Here is a 21,289-nt window from a genome sequence, read left to right as displayed (position 1 = left end):
TCAGTGATGGCCTTAACAGTCTGAGTAATTCTTATCTTGGACCCTGACTGTATAGCACTCATGGGAATAGGCACAAGCACATGGCATCTAGTAAGAAGAAGGTACCCAAGTCTGATAGAGATGACAGTCCTAGCGCAATCTCACAAACACAGAAAGGTCACTTGATCAATAACTGTCCAGGAAAAGATTCATAATATCTTAAGCAATGAATTGGGTCAGTAGGGAACTTCATTAGATGGGTTCATTTGTTTATTTTTTATTCTGGATTTTTTTTTATGTTCCATATGCAATGTAAAATATTGAAGACTGGGCGACAAGAAACGCAGGTAGGAATCCTCTCAGAACTTTGGAATGGGGAGCAAGGCATAATCAAGAACCCAGTGGAACGTGTCCTGTAGTGTCAGGTACAACAACGACAATTAGGAAACCATATTACCACGATGGGAGAGGTAGGGGCAGCAAATCTCCAATGGCTTCAGACTTCATTTGGAGGAGATGAGTACTGGAGTGAGATCTGCCCCCGTCAGTGAGCAGAGCCTTGAGGGAAGGAGACCAAGCTGGAAGGAAGGGATGGAGTGTATGTCTGGAGGCAGGAAGACAAGAGGGATGAGCTGAAGCCACTGCTGGAGAGCAGGCTGAAAACTGTCGTTGTGGGTCTTGGTTGATTAGGTAAGGATGAGGGCTGAGGGCTGTGTGTCTGAGAGTGGATTAGGAGGTGGGTAGTTACTAGTAAGAGGGAGACTATGCATGAGCACTTGTCATGGAGGCTCAAGGCAGCTTGTGGAACTAGGATACTGAAATGCAGTTCCCATGACCTGTGACGTGGGACACCACGAAACGCAGTGTCCAGTTGCATCCTGCTAGAGGTTGAGTAGTCTGTGGTCTAGGTTGAGCCACTGAGTTCTGCCATCTTCTTCAGATTGAGGGGCATGGCAAGAGTACCTCCCAAGGAGAACACCAAGCATTGTTAGATGTGAGGATCCAGTAAGGTCAGGTCTTCTTTCAGTAGGTTGCTTTCATAAACCAAAAGTCAACTGTGTTTTTATATATATATATATATATATAAATGTATGCTCTTTATTCTAGAAGATGTTTTCAGTCAAGAGAAGTTAGCGTTCTGTCAATCAAGGTTGATAGATAAAAGAAGTATGTGTAAATATTCGCTTCTTTGATTAATTATATATTATTTTCTCAAAGAAAAGCTTCCTCAGATGTGGATGGAAGACTCCCGAGCACGTGTTTAGGCAGTGACTGAGCAGTACTGTATCGGGCAGCTGCACTTCATCTCTTCGGAGGCTGATTTGGATATGTGTAGTCTTTACATCCTATTAAATTTTTGAAAGATAAACTGATACAAGAGTGATTTGCCAAGGCCAGCAGCTCTTCCTTTTAAAACCTTCGCTCAGTGTACACACTGAAGGGATGGGGACTAAGATAAAAGCATTATAAATATGAGGTTAACTGAATTCAAATAGAAGGTTCTCTGAAGTTATTGCATTCCTTAGAAAATAAATACATTGAGCATATGGTTAAGATTGATCAAAAACGTATTCTGTATGCCAGTGATTACATTCCCATCTGTGATTAAGGTTTTCTGTCTGCATCTGGTTTTCACATTATATTTCTGTAACAAGAATCCTTTATATAGCAGAGTTCACTTTCTGTATTTTCTATTAGCTGCAGCTTGAACTACTGCACACATCGCAGATTTAAACATGTGCTTTTCATTACTTCATACCATTGAGAAAAAGTAATATTTGTTTGGGAATGTATGTTTTCCACAATTTCCATGGTAATACAGCACGTTGAGCCTTTTTAATAACACTCTTGTAGAGCTACAAATTGTTCGAGGCATTCTACCCTTACTGGAGCTCAGCTTTCAAACTTTCCTTAGTAGATGTGTGTGCTCCCTGCCCCCACCACATGAAGAGGTTTTGTGTATTTGAGGGCTGAGGTTGAACAAAGAAATTATTAAAGATAAAGGGAAATAGGGAAATTTTGAAATTTTTCTGTCATGGATGTGTGATAGAAACTTTACTGCGGAACAGGTACACAAATGTTTGAACATATTAGTCATAATATTGATTGCTGTTGTTCCCTTTATTGCCATTTCATCTGGGAAGAGTTTTTAATATGTTAGATATATAAGATACAAAATGAACTCCAAATCCAGAGATTAGCTAGCTTGTTCTCTCTCTCTTTCTCTCTCTCTCCTCTCTCTCTCTTCCTCCTTTTCTCCCATCTTCCCTCCCTCTTTTTTCCCTTCCTCCCTCCCCTCCTCTCATCCTTCCCCCTCTCCCCTGACTTCCTCCTTCATCTTTACCTCCCTCCTTTCGAAACGCTATTGATGGTGGCACAGCATTTCACATATAAGCCATCTAAGGCGAGGGCTGCTGATGAGCCACTTTAGGTTTGCTTTCTGTGGCGATGAGTGCATATATGTGTATTCTGCTAATTTTCAAAACCGTAAATGTGTACATGGGAAATGTTTGGCAACATTGTCTTTCTGCTAACAATAGATGCTGTGAGTGGGGTTCAGAAATGTAACACTGTGTTCTGTTCTACATGGCTGTTTCCCATCATCTAGTTTGTCTCTCAGATGTTTCTTCACATGATAATTTTATGTGCCTCAGAACTGAAGGTTTTTGTTTTTGGTTAGAAACTGGCCTAAGTCTGCGTGTACAGGAGGGGCAGACTAACCCCAGGGTTTATTTCCTTAGCTTCATTTCTTCAGAGAAGACAGTCAACTGTGGCCCATACTGACCCACAAGGACTCATTAGTTGATATCTTTTGTTGACAGTTCCTCTCTGAGGTCTTTGTTGACGATTGTTGAAGAAAAAAAAGTGATTCCATAGATCACGACTAAAATCTAAAAGAAAAAGTCTGTCGGCTTTCTTCTTTGTCCCATTTTTTTTTTGAGCTTCTGTTTTGATTTTTATTTATTTAATTATTTTTTGCCTTGGCATTGGGAAATTACAAAGTTGGTTTCATAAGGAAATATATTGCATTCTCCAGATGTAGTCCTATTTAGTTTTTATAATTGTATTTATTTCTCTCTTTCTGTATTCTCCCCGCCCACAGTATTTGAATATTTATATAATTGTATACATTATAAATATCTATGTATCTTGGTTACTTTCTATTTGAAGTATTTCTTTTGTTATTTGTTAATAAAAATATTAGTTTTCATAGTAAATTAGACGTTTTCAGTTTCTAACTGATTGCCTTTGCTGTTTTTTGAGACAATTCCCAACAAAGGAATATGAACCACATTTTTCCTATTTTGTGAGTATTTGATTTGACTATAAAGAACCAGAAACAAGCATTGACTCACAGCAGAGCCACATGGTGGCAGATAGAAGACACAGATACTGAGATGGAGTATGGCTTTGCAGTATGTCAGAGTAGGGCTACTTAAGCTGTTTCAACTCATGACCTCTTCTGCCTGATAAATTTTTATGTGATTCTGTATATGTAAGTATATAAAATAGATACACAATAAATTAAGCACTGATAATAAATTATAAAGAATGTTATTTAATTTTTTGTTTGTTTTCTTTTTCAAGACATGGTTTCTCTGTGTAGCTTTGGAGCCTGTCCTGTCACTCACCCAATAGACCAGGCTGGCCTCGATCTCACAGAGATCCACTCGCCTTAGCCTCCTAAGTGTTAGGATTAAAGGCATGTGCCACCATCACCCGGCAAGATTTTTATTTTAAAATAACACTTTGATATGTACTTCTTCCTTCTGCTAAAATTGAAAACAGATTTGGCTACTAATGCAACTTGTTTACATTAAAAGTGAAATCTTAGCTGAACATTTAACACTGCAAGGTTTTGTGCATCTTCTGCATTTTTCAGAGGTGGTCGATGTTTTGATTTTATGATTATCAATACTGAGAATGCTGCTTTGCAGAAATTCATAGTACAAAATGGTAAAACTATGTTTAGGGCCATTTCAGAGATTGCTGAAAAGTTTGCCCTTATCCCAAGCTAAAATTCAGTTAATGATTTTTTTAAATGAAACTCAAGTCAGCAACTCAAACATCAATTTTTTTGAAACCCAATATGCTAACCCTATCCAAGAATACACTAATACACTAATTTGATACATGCTGAAGAGTTACATTGAAAACTATGCAGTCTCTGTTTTCTATAATTAAACCCTTCTGACGTTTCTACATGGTCAGAGAACTTCATGTGTCCAGTACCAACACTGCAATCCTCATATGCCACAGCCTCTAACCTGAGCTGAGGTGTTTCAGGCCGCAGTCACTGGTTTTGAGAGACACATACCCAGCACGCAGGGCACATGTGTGCTCAGCTAAGGCTGCAATGAAGCCATGTGTGCAGCATGGGTCAGAAACGCGTCAATCCATGCAGATTTGAGCTTTTAGTTAAATATTGATTCGAGTTCTTTCAGAAGTCATATAAGGCTGCAGCCCACAGTTTAAGGAGCTGTTTACATGAGTGTATTTACCAACTTAAATCCCTAAGAAGTAATTAATATAAAATACAACATCATTTATAGTAATCATTTTTGAGATTGCTTTTCTGAAGCTATATTCTTTTGTTATTTATTGAATTTCTACTTTACGTACATATGCTTTCTTGAGCTTTTATAGTTCATAGGAATTAAGTGGAAAATCACTGTGTCGTTTGTGGGGATTCACACTACTGGTTCTAACAGTGGTAGGTGGGTGGTAGGCCCAAAATGGAAGTGTTTGAATGGATGAAGAAAGATTGATTCTAAGGTTGCCAATCAAGCTGGGAAAATGAGAAAATTTGGATCTCATAGAAGAAAGTAGTAGAGATATACTAGCTGAGCAGCATAGTCTATCAACAATTTTCTTAACTAAGTTTCCTTCCTTCCTTCCTTCCTTCCTTCCTTCCTTCCTTCCTTCCTTCCTTCCTTCCTTCCTTCCTTCCTTCCTTCCTCTCTCCCTCCCTCCTGTTCCCTCTCTCCCTACCCATTCCTTTCTCTTTCTCTCTTTCTCTCTCTCTGTTTTCCATTTTTTCTTTTCTGGAAGCATGGAAGCAAAATTTCTGTTTTTTTCTTTTCTTTCTTTCTTTCTTTCTTTCTTTCTTTCTTTCTTTCTTTCTTTCTTTCTTGCTTGCTTGCTTGCTTGCTTGCTTGCTTGCTTGCTTGCTTGCTTGCTTGCTTGTTGCTTAGGCTGGCCTGGAATTCATTATACAAATTCTTGGCAATTCTCCTGCCTCAGTTTCTTGTGTGCTCAGATTATAGGTTTCACATACCATATCTTGCTTTAATATTTTTTAAAGTAGCCAATTACATAAAGATTATTCTTCATGATCATCAATTGTTTTCAAAGATTGTCGCCAATAATGACTATGTTGGAGCTTCAGAGGGAGGAGAGAGTATGTATGGGTACTTTGTTTTGAAGGAGCCTAACTTAAAAAAATAAAACTTGGAGTGTCCAAAGAGTGTTCTAAAGAAACTATACCTCACCAGTTATTTATTTACTTTTGACATGGGCAAAGGGTAACATGCCTTCTTAAGGGATCGGTGGATGCATACTTTAAAACCAACTTAAAAGAGCTCTGGCATTCAGAGGGTGTTTACTTTAGAGTCAGATGATTGACAGGTTCAGGGTCTTCTAGGACACCACTTCCAGGAACTAAGGAAATGGGAAGTGTTTGGAATTCTGCCACAAAATAGAAGAGCCTGTATCTGTGCCTTAAACAAGCACAAAGCTGGCCTGGTTTATCATGTAAAGAGATGGGTGGGATGCTTTAGCCTGGTTGTGATGTGTACATTTTTTTCCCCTTTGTTGTTGTCAATAGAAAGGATTGATCTGTGGGCTGGTGAGCTTATCTGTGTCCCAGTCAGAACAGCAGAGGAAATTAGCAGAGCGCTTGGTGGAGAATGATATCTGTGAGAAGGAGCGCTTGGAGAGCACTGAGTGTAGTGATAGGTGACTGCCGGAGGAAGGGGAGCTCTGAAGGTGGCCAAGGTAAGGAACAGATACATATTTGGATTTTTTTATTGTTTCCTTTATGTGCCAGAAAAAAATCACTCTATCATTTTCTTGCAATAAGTTATAATTGTGCAGCTTTTTCTCTTTCTTATTCTAGCACCTGTTGATAGAGTTGTGTTTACATTTTAACCACTTATGTGTGGAGTCTCTGGGTGCGGGTTTGGGTTGGGATCAATATGCCCAAGGGAATTCTGCTTAATAGTTTTGATCTAAAGATATCAAATGATCAATTGCCATTTTTTTCTGTTTCTTGCTATGTTTCATAGCACATCTGTTAGAAACTGAGCAGTACTTGGAATAGAAGAGTGAAACTGTGCCATGATTTTTGTGTTTATTGCAATGAGGAAATGGTGTTTTCTCAGCTTGTTCACTGAACAAGCAAGTAAGTAGTTTTCGGTTTATGATTTCTTCTGATGGATTTTGATTTTTTTAAAAAAACAAACCTTTGAGGTAACCATCACTTCCTGAGCAGAATGCTTATCTGTAGACATATTTTTAAAAAAGTGATGTCTGACTTTAGAAAAATACCAAGTATAAATGATGTATATATTGCCACTTGGCTAGAGGCTTCCAGATATCTGCCCTGAGCCATGGGCGGGGTGTTGACCCTGTAGCAAGCTCTGCTCCAGGTAATGGACTTGATCAGAGGCTCCACTCATAAGAAGAAGCTGTGCTAAGATTGAGCTAAAGTCAATACAAATGCTGTGTGATGCTGGTTCTGGCATCCTGTGACCGCCTAACTTCCTGCAAAGAGGAATAGCAAAATACTCAGTGCCTTTGGCCATTGCTTTGGAAACATTCCTGCTGGCCCCTTTCCCACACAGTCCCCGCTCCATGCAGTTCCTAATTCCTCAGAACACTTGCTGGCTTGTTATTTGTTGTTGTTGTTGTTGTGGTGGTGGTGGTGGTGGTTGCGGTTTGTTTGCTGTTGGTTTGAGACAGTCTAGCCAAGAGGGACTTTGAACATTTGATCCCTGGACTGCCACTCCCCGAGTGGCAGGATTACAGGTGTGTGCTACACAGGGATCTTACTGACTGGCTTGCCATTCTCACGAAAGTGTTGATAAATGAGTGTCTTTTTAGGAGCATGGAAAATAAAATAATCCCGCATGGAATTGTATATCCTTCCAGGGGAAGTTCTGCAATTTGGCGTCTGTTTGTATTTTTTTTTCCTTTGGTCCCTCCTTCATTTCTTTGTCTTTCTGTGTGACTAGTGAGAGACACCAATTCAAAGGAGAAGGCAAGGAGAGCAATTGTGTCACCCAGATGAGATTTCTCTCGCTTCTGTCTTCTTTCCTACTTATGGACTCCTGTTATTAGACTTAAGTTTTGACAGTTCTAACCGTGGTTGATTAGGCCTCTCCAGTCCCGCACAGAGAAACAGAAAGGTGCGGATTGTTACTGTATCTCTAAGTAACACCCACCCCTGATTTAGAATTGTTTTTTGTGTTTTAGCATCTGAACAAGGCGACTATTTAAGAACAGAAGAGAACTCAGCATTTTGCCTTGTTATCTCTATGGGGGTTCAGATTATATGGCAAAAATATCTAAAGTGGTACTTAAATATTGAAAAAGATACTGGATTTAAAAACTCGAGTATATCCTGTAGAGACATAAAATCATCATCTGCCCACCCCATCCCACAGCCATCGTAGCCTCCTCTGGTCACATGGAACACCTCTGTGGCATGGCAGATCTGATCTGCTGCAGAGTGGGAAAGTCATGCTCCTTCATACACTTTAGGGTGTCTAGGTGCTGTAGCGCGGGTTCCATGCAGAATCTCCCCCAACCCCAGCATTCTTTCACTCTGTGCGTGAGCCTTGAAAGTCATGGACGTTAAAAGGCATGCTATGATGACATGCTTTAAAACTTTAAGGTTTCCTTTGTTTCCCACGTAGTGTTAAGAGGTATTCCTGGTTCTCTCTTCCTCTGGTGATAGTAATAGCTGCATAGAAATACGAGACTGAGAATGGAGTTAGCCCAAGAAGCCAAGAAGAACAACAAAATACCCTGCACACCCTTTGCATTTTCAAGCACCTGGAATCCATTGGGTTCCTGGAATTGTAATTTGGAAGCAGACAAAGCAAAGATTACCAGCTGAAAAGCTGGCGCTCTGAGTGCGAACAGCCTGAGGAGGCGCCAGAGTCTGGTTTGTGTGGGGACTCTGAGGCAGAAAGCAGAGCCCAGGGGCACACTGCCAGTGGGAGCTGGAGAAGCTGAGATGCTGCTGTGTTTCACTCTGGTGGCTTTTCTGTTTTGTTTTATGGTTGTTTTTGGTGCTCAAGTGAACCTCAAGGCCATAGGCATGACAGCCTCACACTGGACCACTGAGCCACGCCCCTAGGCAGGGAGCATGGCCAGCGTGTAGCTTGCCCAGCCTGCAGGCGCTGGTGCTTGCTTCTCTAGAGGCGCTGGTGCTTGCTTCTCTAGAGTGCCTGTGGACTCTCCTCTCTTAGTAGGTGCTCTTGTGACGGTTACCTGTGTTCAGAGCCCGTGGGAGTGGTATCTTGCCTGATAAACTTGCCCTTATAAGCTCTTAAGGACACTTCTGACGTGGGTCTATTACAGTATTTGGTATATTAAAAATAAAAATCTCTTGGCTGTCAGGATGATGAAAGGAAAGAGTGACAGGAAATACATGCAGGGTGCTGTGTGTTTCTGCATGTGCCTGCATATGGAATGGAATATTTAGGTACTACCAGTTTTCATAGATTGCATAGATTCCAGGGCATGTTTGCGTTGCAGAGAGCGTGCCTTATCAGCAATGCCTCACACACCTTTGAGTATTAGTAGCAGAATAGGAAAGTTCATTCTTAAGTAAAATTGCTTTTTTAAGCAGCGCCTGTATTTGATTTTGGGTTCTCTTTTTGTTGTGGTGGTTATATTTGAAGGTATGATAGCATTAATGAGCTCTGCCCCACATGGCGCTTTGAGCTTATTGTAGCGTTGCACACTGATCCCAGGTCAGTGTGATGCGTGAAATCAATTTATTTGAATCTCTTTGCCTCTATAGGAATTTGGCAGCGTGCCAGTTGTTTTCATTTAATGTTCTTTGTGTTGAACACAGACAAGCAGGCATGCTTTTGTGTTCTTCCCTCTTTTGGTCTCTGTCTCTTACAGCCAATATTTTGCTCTGTGGATTTTGAAATGAAGGAAGGGAGACTATATTGTGTGTAGGAAGCCTAATCATTGCTTGGTGCGCATACAAACTTCAAGTGGGACTTTCTTATCTTCTAGGAGATTTTTTTTCCCCACCTTCCTGACCCTCAGTGCTGATAGTGGATATAAAAAACACTTAAGAATTTTGTTTAAATAGAATTCTTAGTGATTCTTGGTGTTAATTTCTGGTATTAATGACAATTATCAAAGCTTGAAACAATTGTATGAGTTTCTATTAGAAGAAATACTTCATCTGTGAACTAAGGCTATCAGAGACTGTTTTTACTAGCATTGGTTGAATGTGAAGAGTAGTCTTGCAATTCAGCATACATTAACACAATGGAGTAATGCTTTTCCTTTAGCTGACTTTGGTGAAGACACTGCTGTGTGACCTGAGTTTGTTGTATCTGAATCTCTACTAAAGCTCTGTGATTCAGGTAATTTCTCTTTCACCTGTACTGGGTGATGTCTGGGAGTGCCAGGAGAGGTCTTCACCTGTAAGTTCACCTGTGCATGGATGGGATCTTTTTGTAGGCAGCAGGAATTGTTTCTGGGTCAGATTTTGTAAGGGGTGGAGAGAGGAAATGCTGGAGAGTGAAGGGGGCCCTTCTACCCATGCTCCAGGCTGTGCCTGGGGAAGTTGATCTGCAGAACCAGGGAGCCAAGGCTGCAGGGTCAGCTCTTACCTAGCAGCCCAGCTTCCTTGTTTAATTACCTGAAGAGCGAAACAGTCAGCCTGGCAGTGTGGGAAAGCCCAGTATCTCCTACAGCCTCCTGGAGCTCTGACATCCTGCAAGGCCAGCCCTGTCTGTCCCAGCCTCAGTCTGGTTCAGGCATTGTGTGTAAGAGGGTTTGGCTGTGAATCCGAGATTTCTGCCAGGGCTGAATCCCCTGCTCATTGCTTCTGGTCTATACTGACAGATAGGCTTAGCTTCCCTCTTTCTGCAAAGGATTTAAACATGTGGCTCTTTCCTTTTCTACTTCTGGCCTTGCTGTGGCTCAATCCCTCTCACTCACTCCACCACATGTTAGCGAGCAGAAGACGGAGACATCAGTTTTCAAACCTGTGTGATGGCATCCCTGTGTGTTGCTAGTGTGTGGTCAGACTCACTAATCATAATTTCATGTAAAACTAACAGTTCCAAGATGATTAATCATATGTGAATATTGAATATCCCGTTTGAAACGAAAGGTAATAGAATTTTTGACGTTTGGGTCTTTCTCTGTTTCTTTGGAATTTGAATATTAGTGTTGACATTCACAGTGAGAAGGGGCACACACCATTTGAGGAAGCTGGAGGTGATGAGAAAGAATATTGGTTAGCAGTATGTCTAACTTTGGGGAATCACACAGTGAAAACAGACTAAGAAGTGCCTGGAGATGGAACCCTTTGAGAGGTCTCCGGGATATAACAAGACCTAACCTTTCCCCAGAGGAAGTCTGGCAGCTTCCTTTTCTATAGTGTGGACTGCTGAAGTGTCCTCCCTTTGGGTGGGGAGCAAGGGTGGTTGTACTTTTTCCTTCAGAATCAGAGCAAAGTGTGACTACATGTGTTGCGGTAATTTGAATTTTTCCAACTACTTCATGAGGACTCTGCCATGCAGTGTGAAGGACATTCAGCCTTTAGGGGCACACGTTTGCCTACATGAATACAAATAAGAGTTGTGGGTGTGTAAAAAGAGCAGTTTGTTCTTCTGAAGACGGCACAAACGTAGCTCAGCTCCGAGCAATAGGTTCTGCGCACCCCTTTTGTGCACCCAGTTGGACTTTGTAGGAAAGTATTTGATGTGAATTATTTTTTGAAACTTTTTATTTCTATTACCTTTGTGGATATAATGTCTGTGTTTGAGTATTTGTGTACTGTGCCAGGGGAAAGTGTAGAATCATTTAAATGGCTGGATTAGCCTGGTGTCCCTGGCGACAGACCTGGCCAGGTGGTCTGTTACCCAACAGGCATTAAGTCACTGTGCCTGGAGTTCTCTATGGGTAGTTCTCTATGGGTAGGCTCGTTCCTGTTTATTTATGTAGCAGGCTGCTGCGTCTCCTTCACCGTATTTCTCCTTTCAACACCAGCATGCACACGGGGAAAAACCATAAAAATATATTTGTAGCCACTGCCAGCATTCCTAACTCATTGTTTACAGACAGACAGACTCTCCTGTGCATCCCCACCCAGCAACCCCAGCGCTCATCGTTGGCTGGTTATCTTGCAGTCCCAGCTTTCTGGGATGCAGGGGATGCTAGCCCTGGGTGCAGTATAGCAGGAGAGGACTTGGGGAGACAAATGGCTAGAGCTCTGGCTTTCAGGTCAGTTTACCCAGTCTACTTGGAGGACACCGGACAGAAAAGGAGATGTGGAAGAGAGGAGAGTGGGCAGCTAAGAGCAGGTGACCACCCTGTTAGGAACTTGTCCTTGCATCAGTTTATGAACAGGAATGCAAAAGGGACATTTTCACATAAAAAAGTGTTTTTGTTTTTGTTTTCTGAGACATATAATTAAGGGTAATTTTATTAAGTGGAAGTAAGTGTTGAAGTTTCTAAGTGAACTGAGCTGAGGTTGGAAGATTTGAAGCACTCTACTTACTGTATTATCTGTATTTAAGACCAGCCAGCAATGAATTCTATTCTGCCTGGTCGTGTGTTGGGGAGAGCTATGAGTGATGGACGCCTCTGGGGTCATTATAAAACATAAATTTTAAAATTCACCTGGTACTCTAGCTGACATGCTATGCTGGGAATTATTCGGGCAAATAAAACTCATTTTGGAGTGAAATTTGGTTATCGAACTCTTTATAGCTAAAAGGTTTTTTTTGTTTGTTTTAGTAAGTTTGAATCTATGTAGAAATTAGTGTATGTGCACAGACTTTAAGAATTTGCAATGCGGAGAAATAAAGGTGGGTGTTTCCTAGAGATAAAAAGCACTGAGGGAAAAATATGACCAGAGGGTGGGAAAAAAAAAAAAAAAAAAATCTGGGATCCTTGTATTGCTGTGTCTTTGCTCCCCCTGGTGGATTTTGTTGAAAGTGTTTACGTCTGTGTTAATGAAAAGAATTAGCCTCTAGGCAGTTCCTCTAACCATAACAAGAAGAATCTTTTTGTTGATGCTTAAAATATTCCTGTGTTTATGCTTTTTTGTTCTGTTTTTCAATTGCATTGAAAGCAATATGTATTATATAGAGCCTATTTGGTTCAAAGTATAATATATGCCCATTTTAGAGGGTTTGAAGAATGATCATCCCGTGAAATCGCCAGAACCATGGTCGCATGTGATCATTTCTAAATATTATGTTTTCATTTTGGGGGGTATGGCCTTATACTCTGAAACCACATTTGGCCTGGAACTTGCTGTGCAGATCAGGCAGGCTTCGAACTAGCGGCACCTCTCTGCGCCTCTGCTGTTGTGTTGGTCCTTATGACCGGATGTTACCGGAAGAGAACCTGTTTTGTTTTTAGTTATTACAAAATGTGTGGAATATCTTCTATTCAGCACAAGAATGATGATTGTCATCATGCTGGTTATAATTATTTTTGGATTAATGCGTTGCAGGCTCAAAAGGGTGGTGTGTCAGTGTTTAGCAAGAGCGTCCTATCCACGACACAAGGGTAATGGAGATCAAAGGTGCCTTATGAATTCATGGGGTTGTTTGTGGGGTTGGTAAAGTCTGTTGTTTGCTGGCCCTATGCAGATCGCTTTCTCTGGAAATCTTAAGGATTCAGTTCGGCTTTCATCATCTTATTGTTTTCCTTAGGTTGTTATTATTATTTTCTTTTAATCCTTTAGATTCTGACAGCACTGCAACAGAAGGTGAAGTTTGGAAAACAGTGTCTCCATATGCAAGGGATTTGGAGACCTTTTCATTGTCTTTAAAATTGTCATTCATAGCCCTCATTAGCATTTATTGTTGCAAGCCTACAAGCTGAGAATGTGAACTTGGTATGTCATGAATAGCCCCACAGAGCTCTGGAGCACTCTGATTCTGCCTGCAGTGTGGTGTGGGCTGGGCTTTGAGGGAAAGCTGTCCAGATGGCTGCCTGCGCACGGCAGAGCTGCGGGTTTTTGTCTCTGGTGCTGAGAGGAGGGAAAGTTCATTGGAGCATACGCCATCACCCTTGCATTTTAACAAAACTAACTAGCCATTAGTCAAGATGGGAAGGTGGTGACATTGAGACAAAGGGTTTCCATATAGTGTTAGAGGCCTTGTCATGGGGACAGGGCATAGTAGCTAGGTACCTTCTATTTTATCCCCATGGGTTTGAGGTTAGAAAATGGGATGGAAATGAAAATGGTAACTTATCTGCAGATTTGTGTGCAAATAGATCTCTCAAAGATCTTGCTTTCTAGTCAGAGAGTGATGATTTTATTTGAAAGGAGAGTTTTGTAGAGCCAGTATTCTTCATTATAGGTTAAACCCAGAGTGTTTTTATTTAAACTCTTAAAAAAAATTTAAGCCACTTTTTCTGTGGAAAAATCTACTATTAAAAACATTAGTAGGCTTAAGTTTTATTTGCATACAATAATGTTCAACCAAACAAAGTGCTTGTTAAAGCAGTGTCCAGATTTTAGTGTTTCTTAGATAGTACAAGTCAAAAGCTTTCTACTACCAAAAGTATATAATATATTATGATACTATAAAGACACTGTCACTATTATAAATAAATAATAATAATTACAAATAACAGGTTCTATTTACTGCTAGCAAGTAATACTTTTAAGACTTTATTTTACACAAATGCACATAAATCTACATATTTATGTATATAATAACAAACATATTTGCTTTCGTGTGAGTGTGTGTGTGTTTGAGGATTTCTTTCTTTTTCTCTTTTTCTCTCTTTCTTTTTGGAGATAGGGTCTTACTATGTTGCTCTGACTAGCCTCGAACTTGCTATGTGGACCAGATTGGTCTTTAAGCTTTCTCCTGAGTGTTGTAAGGGTAGGCATCACCATGTCTGGCTAGATAACTTTTGTTGACCAGAGCCTCTAAATCAAGTACATTGCTTAAAACACTATAAAAATGCCAGGTGTAGAGGTAGCAGTGGTGGTCGGAGCATGCCTTTAATTCCAGCACTCAGCAGACAGAGGTAGATGGATCTCTGTGAGTTCGAGGCCAGCGTGGTCTGCAGAGTGAGATCCAGGTCAGTCAGGGCTACCCACTGAAAACCTATCTTGAAAAAAACAAACACACATAAACAAACAAAAACCTGTCAAAATGTTTGTATGTGCTGCTTTGTTTTACAAACATGGTTAAGAGTGGAAAAATGTCACAGAGATTGGATTATCAGGAAGACATTGCTCTTGCATTAGTATTAGAGGGTGGAAGATGAAGGTGAAGTGTAAGGGTTGTGATGTCACCATCTACCTCCCTGCCTCCCACTGGTCTGGAATCATAGGATGTCACAAAGGACCACATAACATGTTCTCTGCAGGATGGAGGGGGCCTTGTCCATCTCGTTGCACATGGTCCAAGCCTTTCTGCCTCCGTAATTTCTGTGTAATCACCTACTGTGACAAGCTTTCTCTCTCCAGCCTGTCTCCTTCCACTTCCTTGCATCCTACTTTGGCCCTCAAGACCCTTTGACCCCAGGATGTTTATACACCATTCAGATTCTTAAGGTGGCAGTCACAACACTGCTCCATTGTCAATTCAGCGAAGTTCTCCTGGTCTCTTTTTGGGTGCCAGCTGACAGTTGAGGAAGTGCAAGCGCTTGCCAATCATTCCCCAAAGAAAATACCAGAAATCGTCTGACTGTGTCTATCTCTACAGCAGGCATTTATAGAAAAGATGACAGCTCCCCTCTCACCACAATGGAACACTCCGTGAATTTTATGACTTATTTTCTTTCCCACTCATTTCTTTGGGGTTGGCTGTATCTTACACTACAGCCTAAAACATACGCCATTTGTTTCCTTGCAGACAAAGTATAATTGGATTTATCTTTGTCAGGAGACAATCTATTATGGCCTTTATTTAATACAGTTTCAAATGTCTTTCAGGGGCAGAAACAAATTAACGTACGTTTTTACTGGGTGTTGTATCTATTTAACCGGCTGTCAGAGTGACAAGAAGTTAGGAAATCATCCGGAGAGGTCCATCTCCCTCCACCCAACGGCTCCCACATTAGGTAGGTTTGCCCTGTCAGTGGGATGCCTTTAGAAGACACTAATAGCTTCCAGCTGGGTGGAAAATCAAAACCTTTGGGGTCTGACAAAACCAGAAGATTTGAATTTGAAAGCAGAGCTAATGCCTCCATTTTATTTTTTACCACTCGCCCATAAAACATTATTTTCCAATATGTCAGCCTCATTTGGTGGCCAGTGGTCTGAGATAGAAAGTGGAACAAGCAAGCGGAGAAATCTGGACATTTGTGAGCCCGCCCTTTCAAGCTGGTGCGCCACTTTGTGGAAGGGTCTCCCCGAGAGCAGGGGGCTCTCCGTGGCCATTCATCAATGCTCGTTGGCTGATCATTGAGTGCCTTCTTATTCAGTTTATCAAGTCTTGCACATAAAAAGTCAGAATAAACCTTATTCGGCTTGGTGAAAGCTAACCAGAAGTGAAATGCTCCGTTTGAACCCATTTTGCCCTTGTTTTTTCACGTTGTTAATGCAGCCCTGCTTAAATGAGTGTGCCTTTATTGGGCTGGTTAGAATATCTGAAACTATTAATTCTCTTGTATTGAATAGCTGGTGGCAGGCCAGAGCAGATGGGGTAGGAAAGTATTTGGTTGGGTGTATTGCTTTCAATTAGGATCAATGAGGTTCCAGATCCTTTGAATTAACTCACTTAATACCCACTGTGTGCAGGCACAGTGTAACACAACAGTCTGCAAGAGGCAGGGAGGGGAGCTGAGAAGGCCCTGGAAAAGCTTCTGCGCAATTCTCTCTTCAGCAGGGTGGAGGTCTCTCTGCTGCAGATAATGCCCCTGCATGGCTGTTGTCTGGGGCTGAGTCAGATCTGAACAAAGGGAAGACTGGGCTGTTCTGCTGTGGAAGTGGCGTGGCATGGCGTGACGTGGCTCAGATGAGTGATATGAAGTTGCTGTCACAAAACCAGTCACGTATTTTTTCCTCTTTTTTAGTGAGTCCAGTATTTCATTACTGGCTACATTTGCTGATTTTGAAAGTGACAATTTAGATAACTCTCATTTTAAAACTGCCTTTAATAATAGGCTTTCTATGAAATCAAAAGTTATGTATTAATGGCCATGACTTTTCTGAGAAAGTGCTTAATGGATCATTAATGTATTCTTTGTTGTTTGGAATATATTTTGATTTTCCAAACTACACAAGGATGGTGATACAGGACAGTGTTTTGCACTGGAGAAAACTTTTCCAGCACACGCTCGGCCTCTTTGTCGCGGCTCATCTTTCACCTATATAAATACATTCGTCACGCTATTGATTGCCTATTTTTATTATATGGTTTGGAGGTTAGAGATCTTGGCTCCTCGTACTCTTTTTATTAAAGGGTAAGTTATTTCTGTCCAAGTCACTGTATCTATACATATCCAGGTTTCCCAGCTCAGGGAGAGATGCCAAATGGCGCTGCAGCTTTGCCTGTCTCTGGGCTAAAGACGGGGATGGGCTCCTTGAGAAACACGCTGAACCAGCCTCCGCTGCACGTTCAGCCAGTCCCTTTCTGCAATCAGACTTCTAGGTGAGAATCTCCAGGGATCCAGGTTTTGTTGACGTGGATCAATTTAAAGTGGCAATTACTGTAGTCAGATAACAGCTTAAAAAGCCTTTTTACACATAGAAAAGATACATAATCACACAGCCTATGGAACTTCAATTTTCCGAGCTGTGCTTTAGAGGCGTGGAGTGTACCGATATTAAGACCCAGTTTTAAAACCAGATATCATCCAGTTCTCTCGAAGTGTATTGCATTTTGTCGTCTGGTTCTCTATTTTAGAAGTGATTCGTCGTGCATGTTGGTGGAAGGCTGGGGGTCCCACTGTGAACATGTTTTCTTTCTAACATAGATATAGCATTATAAAAAAGTGTGGTGTAGCACTGAGTGGCTTTTAAAAAAATACTCTTTTAAAAAAATGAAAATCTTCTGATTTAGGATTCTGGATTCCATAAAGGCCCTGATAATTGATGATCACAATCATGCATACTATAACGCTTTCTGTCACCAGAGTGTTTGTGCTCGGTGCTTCACCGAACTGAAATCCATTACACAGAACCTCATTACAAGTGACATCTAACTAAGATGAACAAAAAGATTGGCCTCATAAATAGAGTGTAGTATACTATTAGTGACAGAGTGGAGTAATCATTATGAATTGTAGTCTTTTTACAAGTTGGCTCTGACAGTGATGTATTTTTGAGGGGTTCACTGGCTGAAGCAGCCCTTCTCGGGTAGAGTTCAGGAGCTGTAGAAGTTCTTATCGATCTGTGCTGTTTATCAAAGATGATCTATTTTTTGTTTGTGCAGAGTGTGGCGCGGGTTTGTGTTTTGAAACACTCTTGGGCAAGGGGATGGGAGGACAATGGGTAGAGGGAGGAATCACTGCCTGTTTTCGGAAGGGGTCTTTTAGAATTGCTTGAAGGCAGCCAGGAGAGGGGGTAAAAACCAAATTGACAAAAGCTTATAGAAACTGTCAAATAAGCGAAGGGCATGTTGCTTACTGCCAAAACAGCAAGGGTTAAAGGGGCTGGCCCTGTCTTCATGGTCACTGAGCTGGCTGGTTGGTCAGTCCTGAGTAGAATTGTTTAGTAGAATTCTGTGTCTAGAGGGTTGGATGTGCATTGGAAAGGTAGAGCCTGAGGGATCGACGACCATGCAGCCCTGTGGTTAAAACAAACAAACAGCACAGACCCAGGGAAGAGTGTTAAATCATACAGAAGAGTTTGAGAGGAGAATGATATTGTCCTGCGTTTTGTGTGTGTTTAGAAACAGGCGTGCAAGGCAGGCAGGCAGGCTTATGTTTCTCCTACGAGGCAAGGATGTTTTACAAAGGACTAAAGAGAGACCGCTGAGAAGAAAATAGCCAGCTTTAGATAAAGCATTGTAACAAAGGCTCCTCGTTTTATATATCATGGTGTCCATTAAAGCTTAATAGGCAGAGAGCCCATTGAACCAGGCTGGGTATGTGTTATTCACGGTCAGGACAAACATCTAAGGGTGTGAAAAAAAAAAAGCAAAAAAAAAAAAAAAATTCAGAAATCAGGAGGGAGGGCTTGATTGTTCAGCTTTTGAAAAGGCTTTATTTTACAGTGAAGATTTTGTTTTTGTCTCCTGTGGATCTCTATGCAAAGCAGAAAGGGTAAACTGGAAATGTTTGGAGCCTATCAACACGGGATCCCAGGGGATTCGAAGTTCCCTAGCACACTAAAAATGGTTGGATTCCGCTTCTAAAAGAGGGGTCTGTTGTACACATGCCACTAGGGAGCTGATGAGATAATACTCCCAGTACTCTGTGCCGGACGGTGAGCTGGCACAACACACAATCTTACAAGATGTCGTGAGGTTGTCCGGGGTTTCCAGATCAATAAGAGAGCTTTGTGGTCTGTGCCCTTGTTTGTTTTGAGCCTTACTTCCCAGTAATGTCTGTTAAAATTAGAAGTGGAAGGAAGCCTTACAGTGCGAGCCTTGGGGCCAGGTCAACATTGCCATCTTTTGGCAAGATAAGGGTTAACTTTGAGCTGGGAAGGGGGTGGTGGTGAATGAATTATTCAGCATTTAGCTTATCTTTCTGCATTTCACTTTCTGCTTTTTGGTGCTCTGGGCCCGGGGGCGGGAGGTAGAGTGGAGAAGGGGAGGCAGGAGTTGTGATACTTTGCACACACGTCCCTGTCATTGTTCTGCCTGAAGAGACAGGGCTGGGTTCAAGGCCACATGTGCTCCTGTCATCTTCCACATTTCTGCTCCAAGTGCAATCCGGAGTGTCAGCTCTCCATCTGTCTCTGGCTGGCAGGCGCACGCGCCCAGCTCCCTGCCTCGGGCCATGCCGCCCCAGCCCCTCTGATGGCCCTCCTCTCCACCACCCCGCACATTCCAGAACAGGAGGCATGAGCCCGCATCGCGCACCCTCTTAACACAGAGTTGCTTTCAGTGTGTTACACGCTGGATTCCAGGATGCCTGGTGAGTGAGCCCTCTTTTCTTGCAAGGGAAGGAAGCTTTACTCTCTAGCATGCATGGAAAATACCTACTGCCCTGCCACTGCTGCATGGGCTGAAGGCAGGGAGAGACTGTGGGGTGCTGGAGGTGTGACTGGGAAGCAACATAAAGAAAGCTGTTAAAATCTGGTAGGAGTGCAGGGTACAGAGCGGTATGCCTTTGAAGCAGAGGGAAAGGACGGCCGCGGATGGTTTTGCCTGAGCAGTTTACACAGGCGTCAGCGTCACTAAGAAGGGCTGTCTCTGTTCTGGGTTTTAGGACTGTCATCTGCACTTTCTATGTCGGATGTTTGTTTGTGGAGAGAGTTTTTAGATTATGGAAGGTTTCTAGCCGAAGGTCTGTGAAGAGCAGTTTATGTAAAGAGAATGAAGGAACCTTTGGCCCTAGAAGGGATTTCTGACCCTAAATCATAGTCTTTAGATGTTATCATGTAAATAATTGAAACCTGGTCGTTTGGAAGTATGCTGGATTAGTGACATTCTTGTGTCCCTGGAAATTTAGTGTATGATAATTTCCCTGGAAAATATTATCTTTGGAGACTGGAGTGTTTCTGTGGTTGCTGCCAAGGAAGGCTCTGCCTGTGAAGCCCGCTGAGGAGAAGGGGCTGTCTCTGCCACGCTGCTCTGGAGAACTCTCTCAACTGTCCTGTGCAGAGTGCAGAGTGGATGAAGGCAGGGCACGCAGGGCTTCCAGCTGGCTGATGTGCAGATTATTTGGGTAGGGCAGGCAGAAGCGCCTGCGCTTGGTCAGAGTCTGTGCACCTCCCAGATGGTGTTTTGAAACATTATCTGCCAGTTTTCTGCAGCCACAGTTGTGTGTGGGCATCGCCAGTTGTTGGAGGAATGTTTCCCCTTTAGGATCCGACTGGGAGTCCATTCTTATCACCACTGATCTGTGTGTAGGAAGGATGGGTCCGTCCAGGATTGCACTTTGCTTGTTGTTTGAGGGACTAGGGATACACAGAGGCTAAAGTATTAGGAAGCTCATTTTACCAAAAGGGATAATTGCCGGGGTCTTAGAAAGGTCATTTTAACTCTTTAAGTTTTCATTGTGATTTGTATGTGCCATGCAACTGAAGAGGAAATATACCCCTGGTGCATCATATGGAATTGGTGTGAAAGTACTTGTGTTTCATTTATTTTTTTATTCTGCCAGATCATCGGAGCACAGTTTCATGTAAATTTTAGAATTCAAATGTTATTTGTTTTTATGCTCTTAATAGATGAGTGTTACATGATGTAGCAGCATCCTCTGGAGTTGGTAGTATTTTGGTAAAATAGAACCAAAGCCACTTGTGTGTGATACTAAGGGATGGGGACTGGTTAGGGCCTCTTCTCCCTGTTCTTTACTTGTTTATTAAAGTAATCTTCAAAGCATTGAACTGTTCTTAAGGCTTTGCCCTTGCAAGTTGACTTTAGTGTTTAGTTGTTAATATCTGACTGGTTCTGTATTGGTGTTCTGAAGTATGGGTGCTCTCTCCCCCCCTCCTTCCTTCCCTCCCTTCCTCCCTCTTCCCTCCCTCCTTCCCTTCTTCCCTCCTTCCCTCCCTCCATGTTAGAGAGCCTTGCTCTTGGATGCAGAGTCTATCAAAAGCTGTGACTGTGAGCACATTCCAGGATGACCATACTCGAGCAGATCTGATACTATTTTTGACATCCATCTCTATTATTATTTTTTAAGTCTAGTATCAGATTGACTACCTCTTAATTTGTTTTTAGCATATTTCAGTCCATTCGTGTATATTTATATTCACAGACAATTTTTTTTTAGCTATCTTGGGGGTAGCTTTGCATTTTTAATAGAACATTCTGTGTAGAATTTTATTGCCTACACATTTAAATATCAGCTTTCTAATTTATTTGTTAGTAATTCAAGTGTCAGAAGTGGTTTCTTGTCTCAGACTTGCTGTAATAGTCTTCAGATCTAAGATGTCTCTTCTGAAGCTGGGAGTCACTAGAAACAGATGTGCGGACTCTGAGCTTATTCAGGCACACAGCATCCTGGG

General features: G+C 41.9%; 1 protein-coding gene across 6 annotated transcripts in view; it reads left to right on the top strand.

Moving 5' to 3' along the window:
• The window catches only part of Runx1t1 (RUNX1 partner transcriptional co-repressor 1), a 142,537-nt gene that overhangs the window by 24,770 nt on the left and 96,478 nt on the right, over positions 1–21,289 (top strand). For 2 of the 6 annotated variants that reach the window (XM_057790528.1, XM_057790529.1), the window contains exon 2: positions 5,807–5,976. The exons of 3 other annotated variants lie outside the window; for them this stretch is intronic. In XM_057790528.1, the coding sequence (XP_057646511.1) occupies positions 5,889–5,976 (88 nt within the window). In that variant the 5' untranslated portion in view covers positions 5,807–5,888. Of the gene's footprint in view, positions 1–5,806; positions 5,977–19,049; positions 19,249–21,289 lie in introns of those variants that run through there. One more of the 6 variants, XM_057790532.1, reaches the window with a different exon arrangement.

The sequence above is a fragment of the Chionomys nivalis genome, chromosome 16 (genome assembly GCF_950005125.1).
Source record: "Chionomys nivalis chromosome 16, mChiNiv1.1, whole genome shotgun sequence".
Taxonomy (NCBI): Eukaryota; Metazoa; Chordata; class Mammalia; order Rodentia; family Cricetidae; genus Chionomys; species Chionomys nivalis.
Note: the sequence above shows the minus strand (reverse complement) of the source record. Positions and strands in the feature narration are given on the sequence as shown.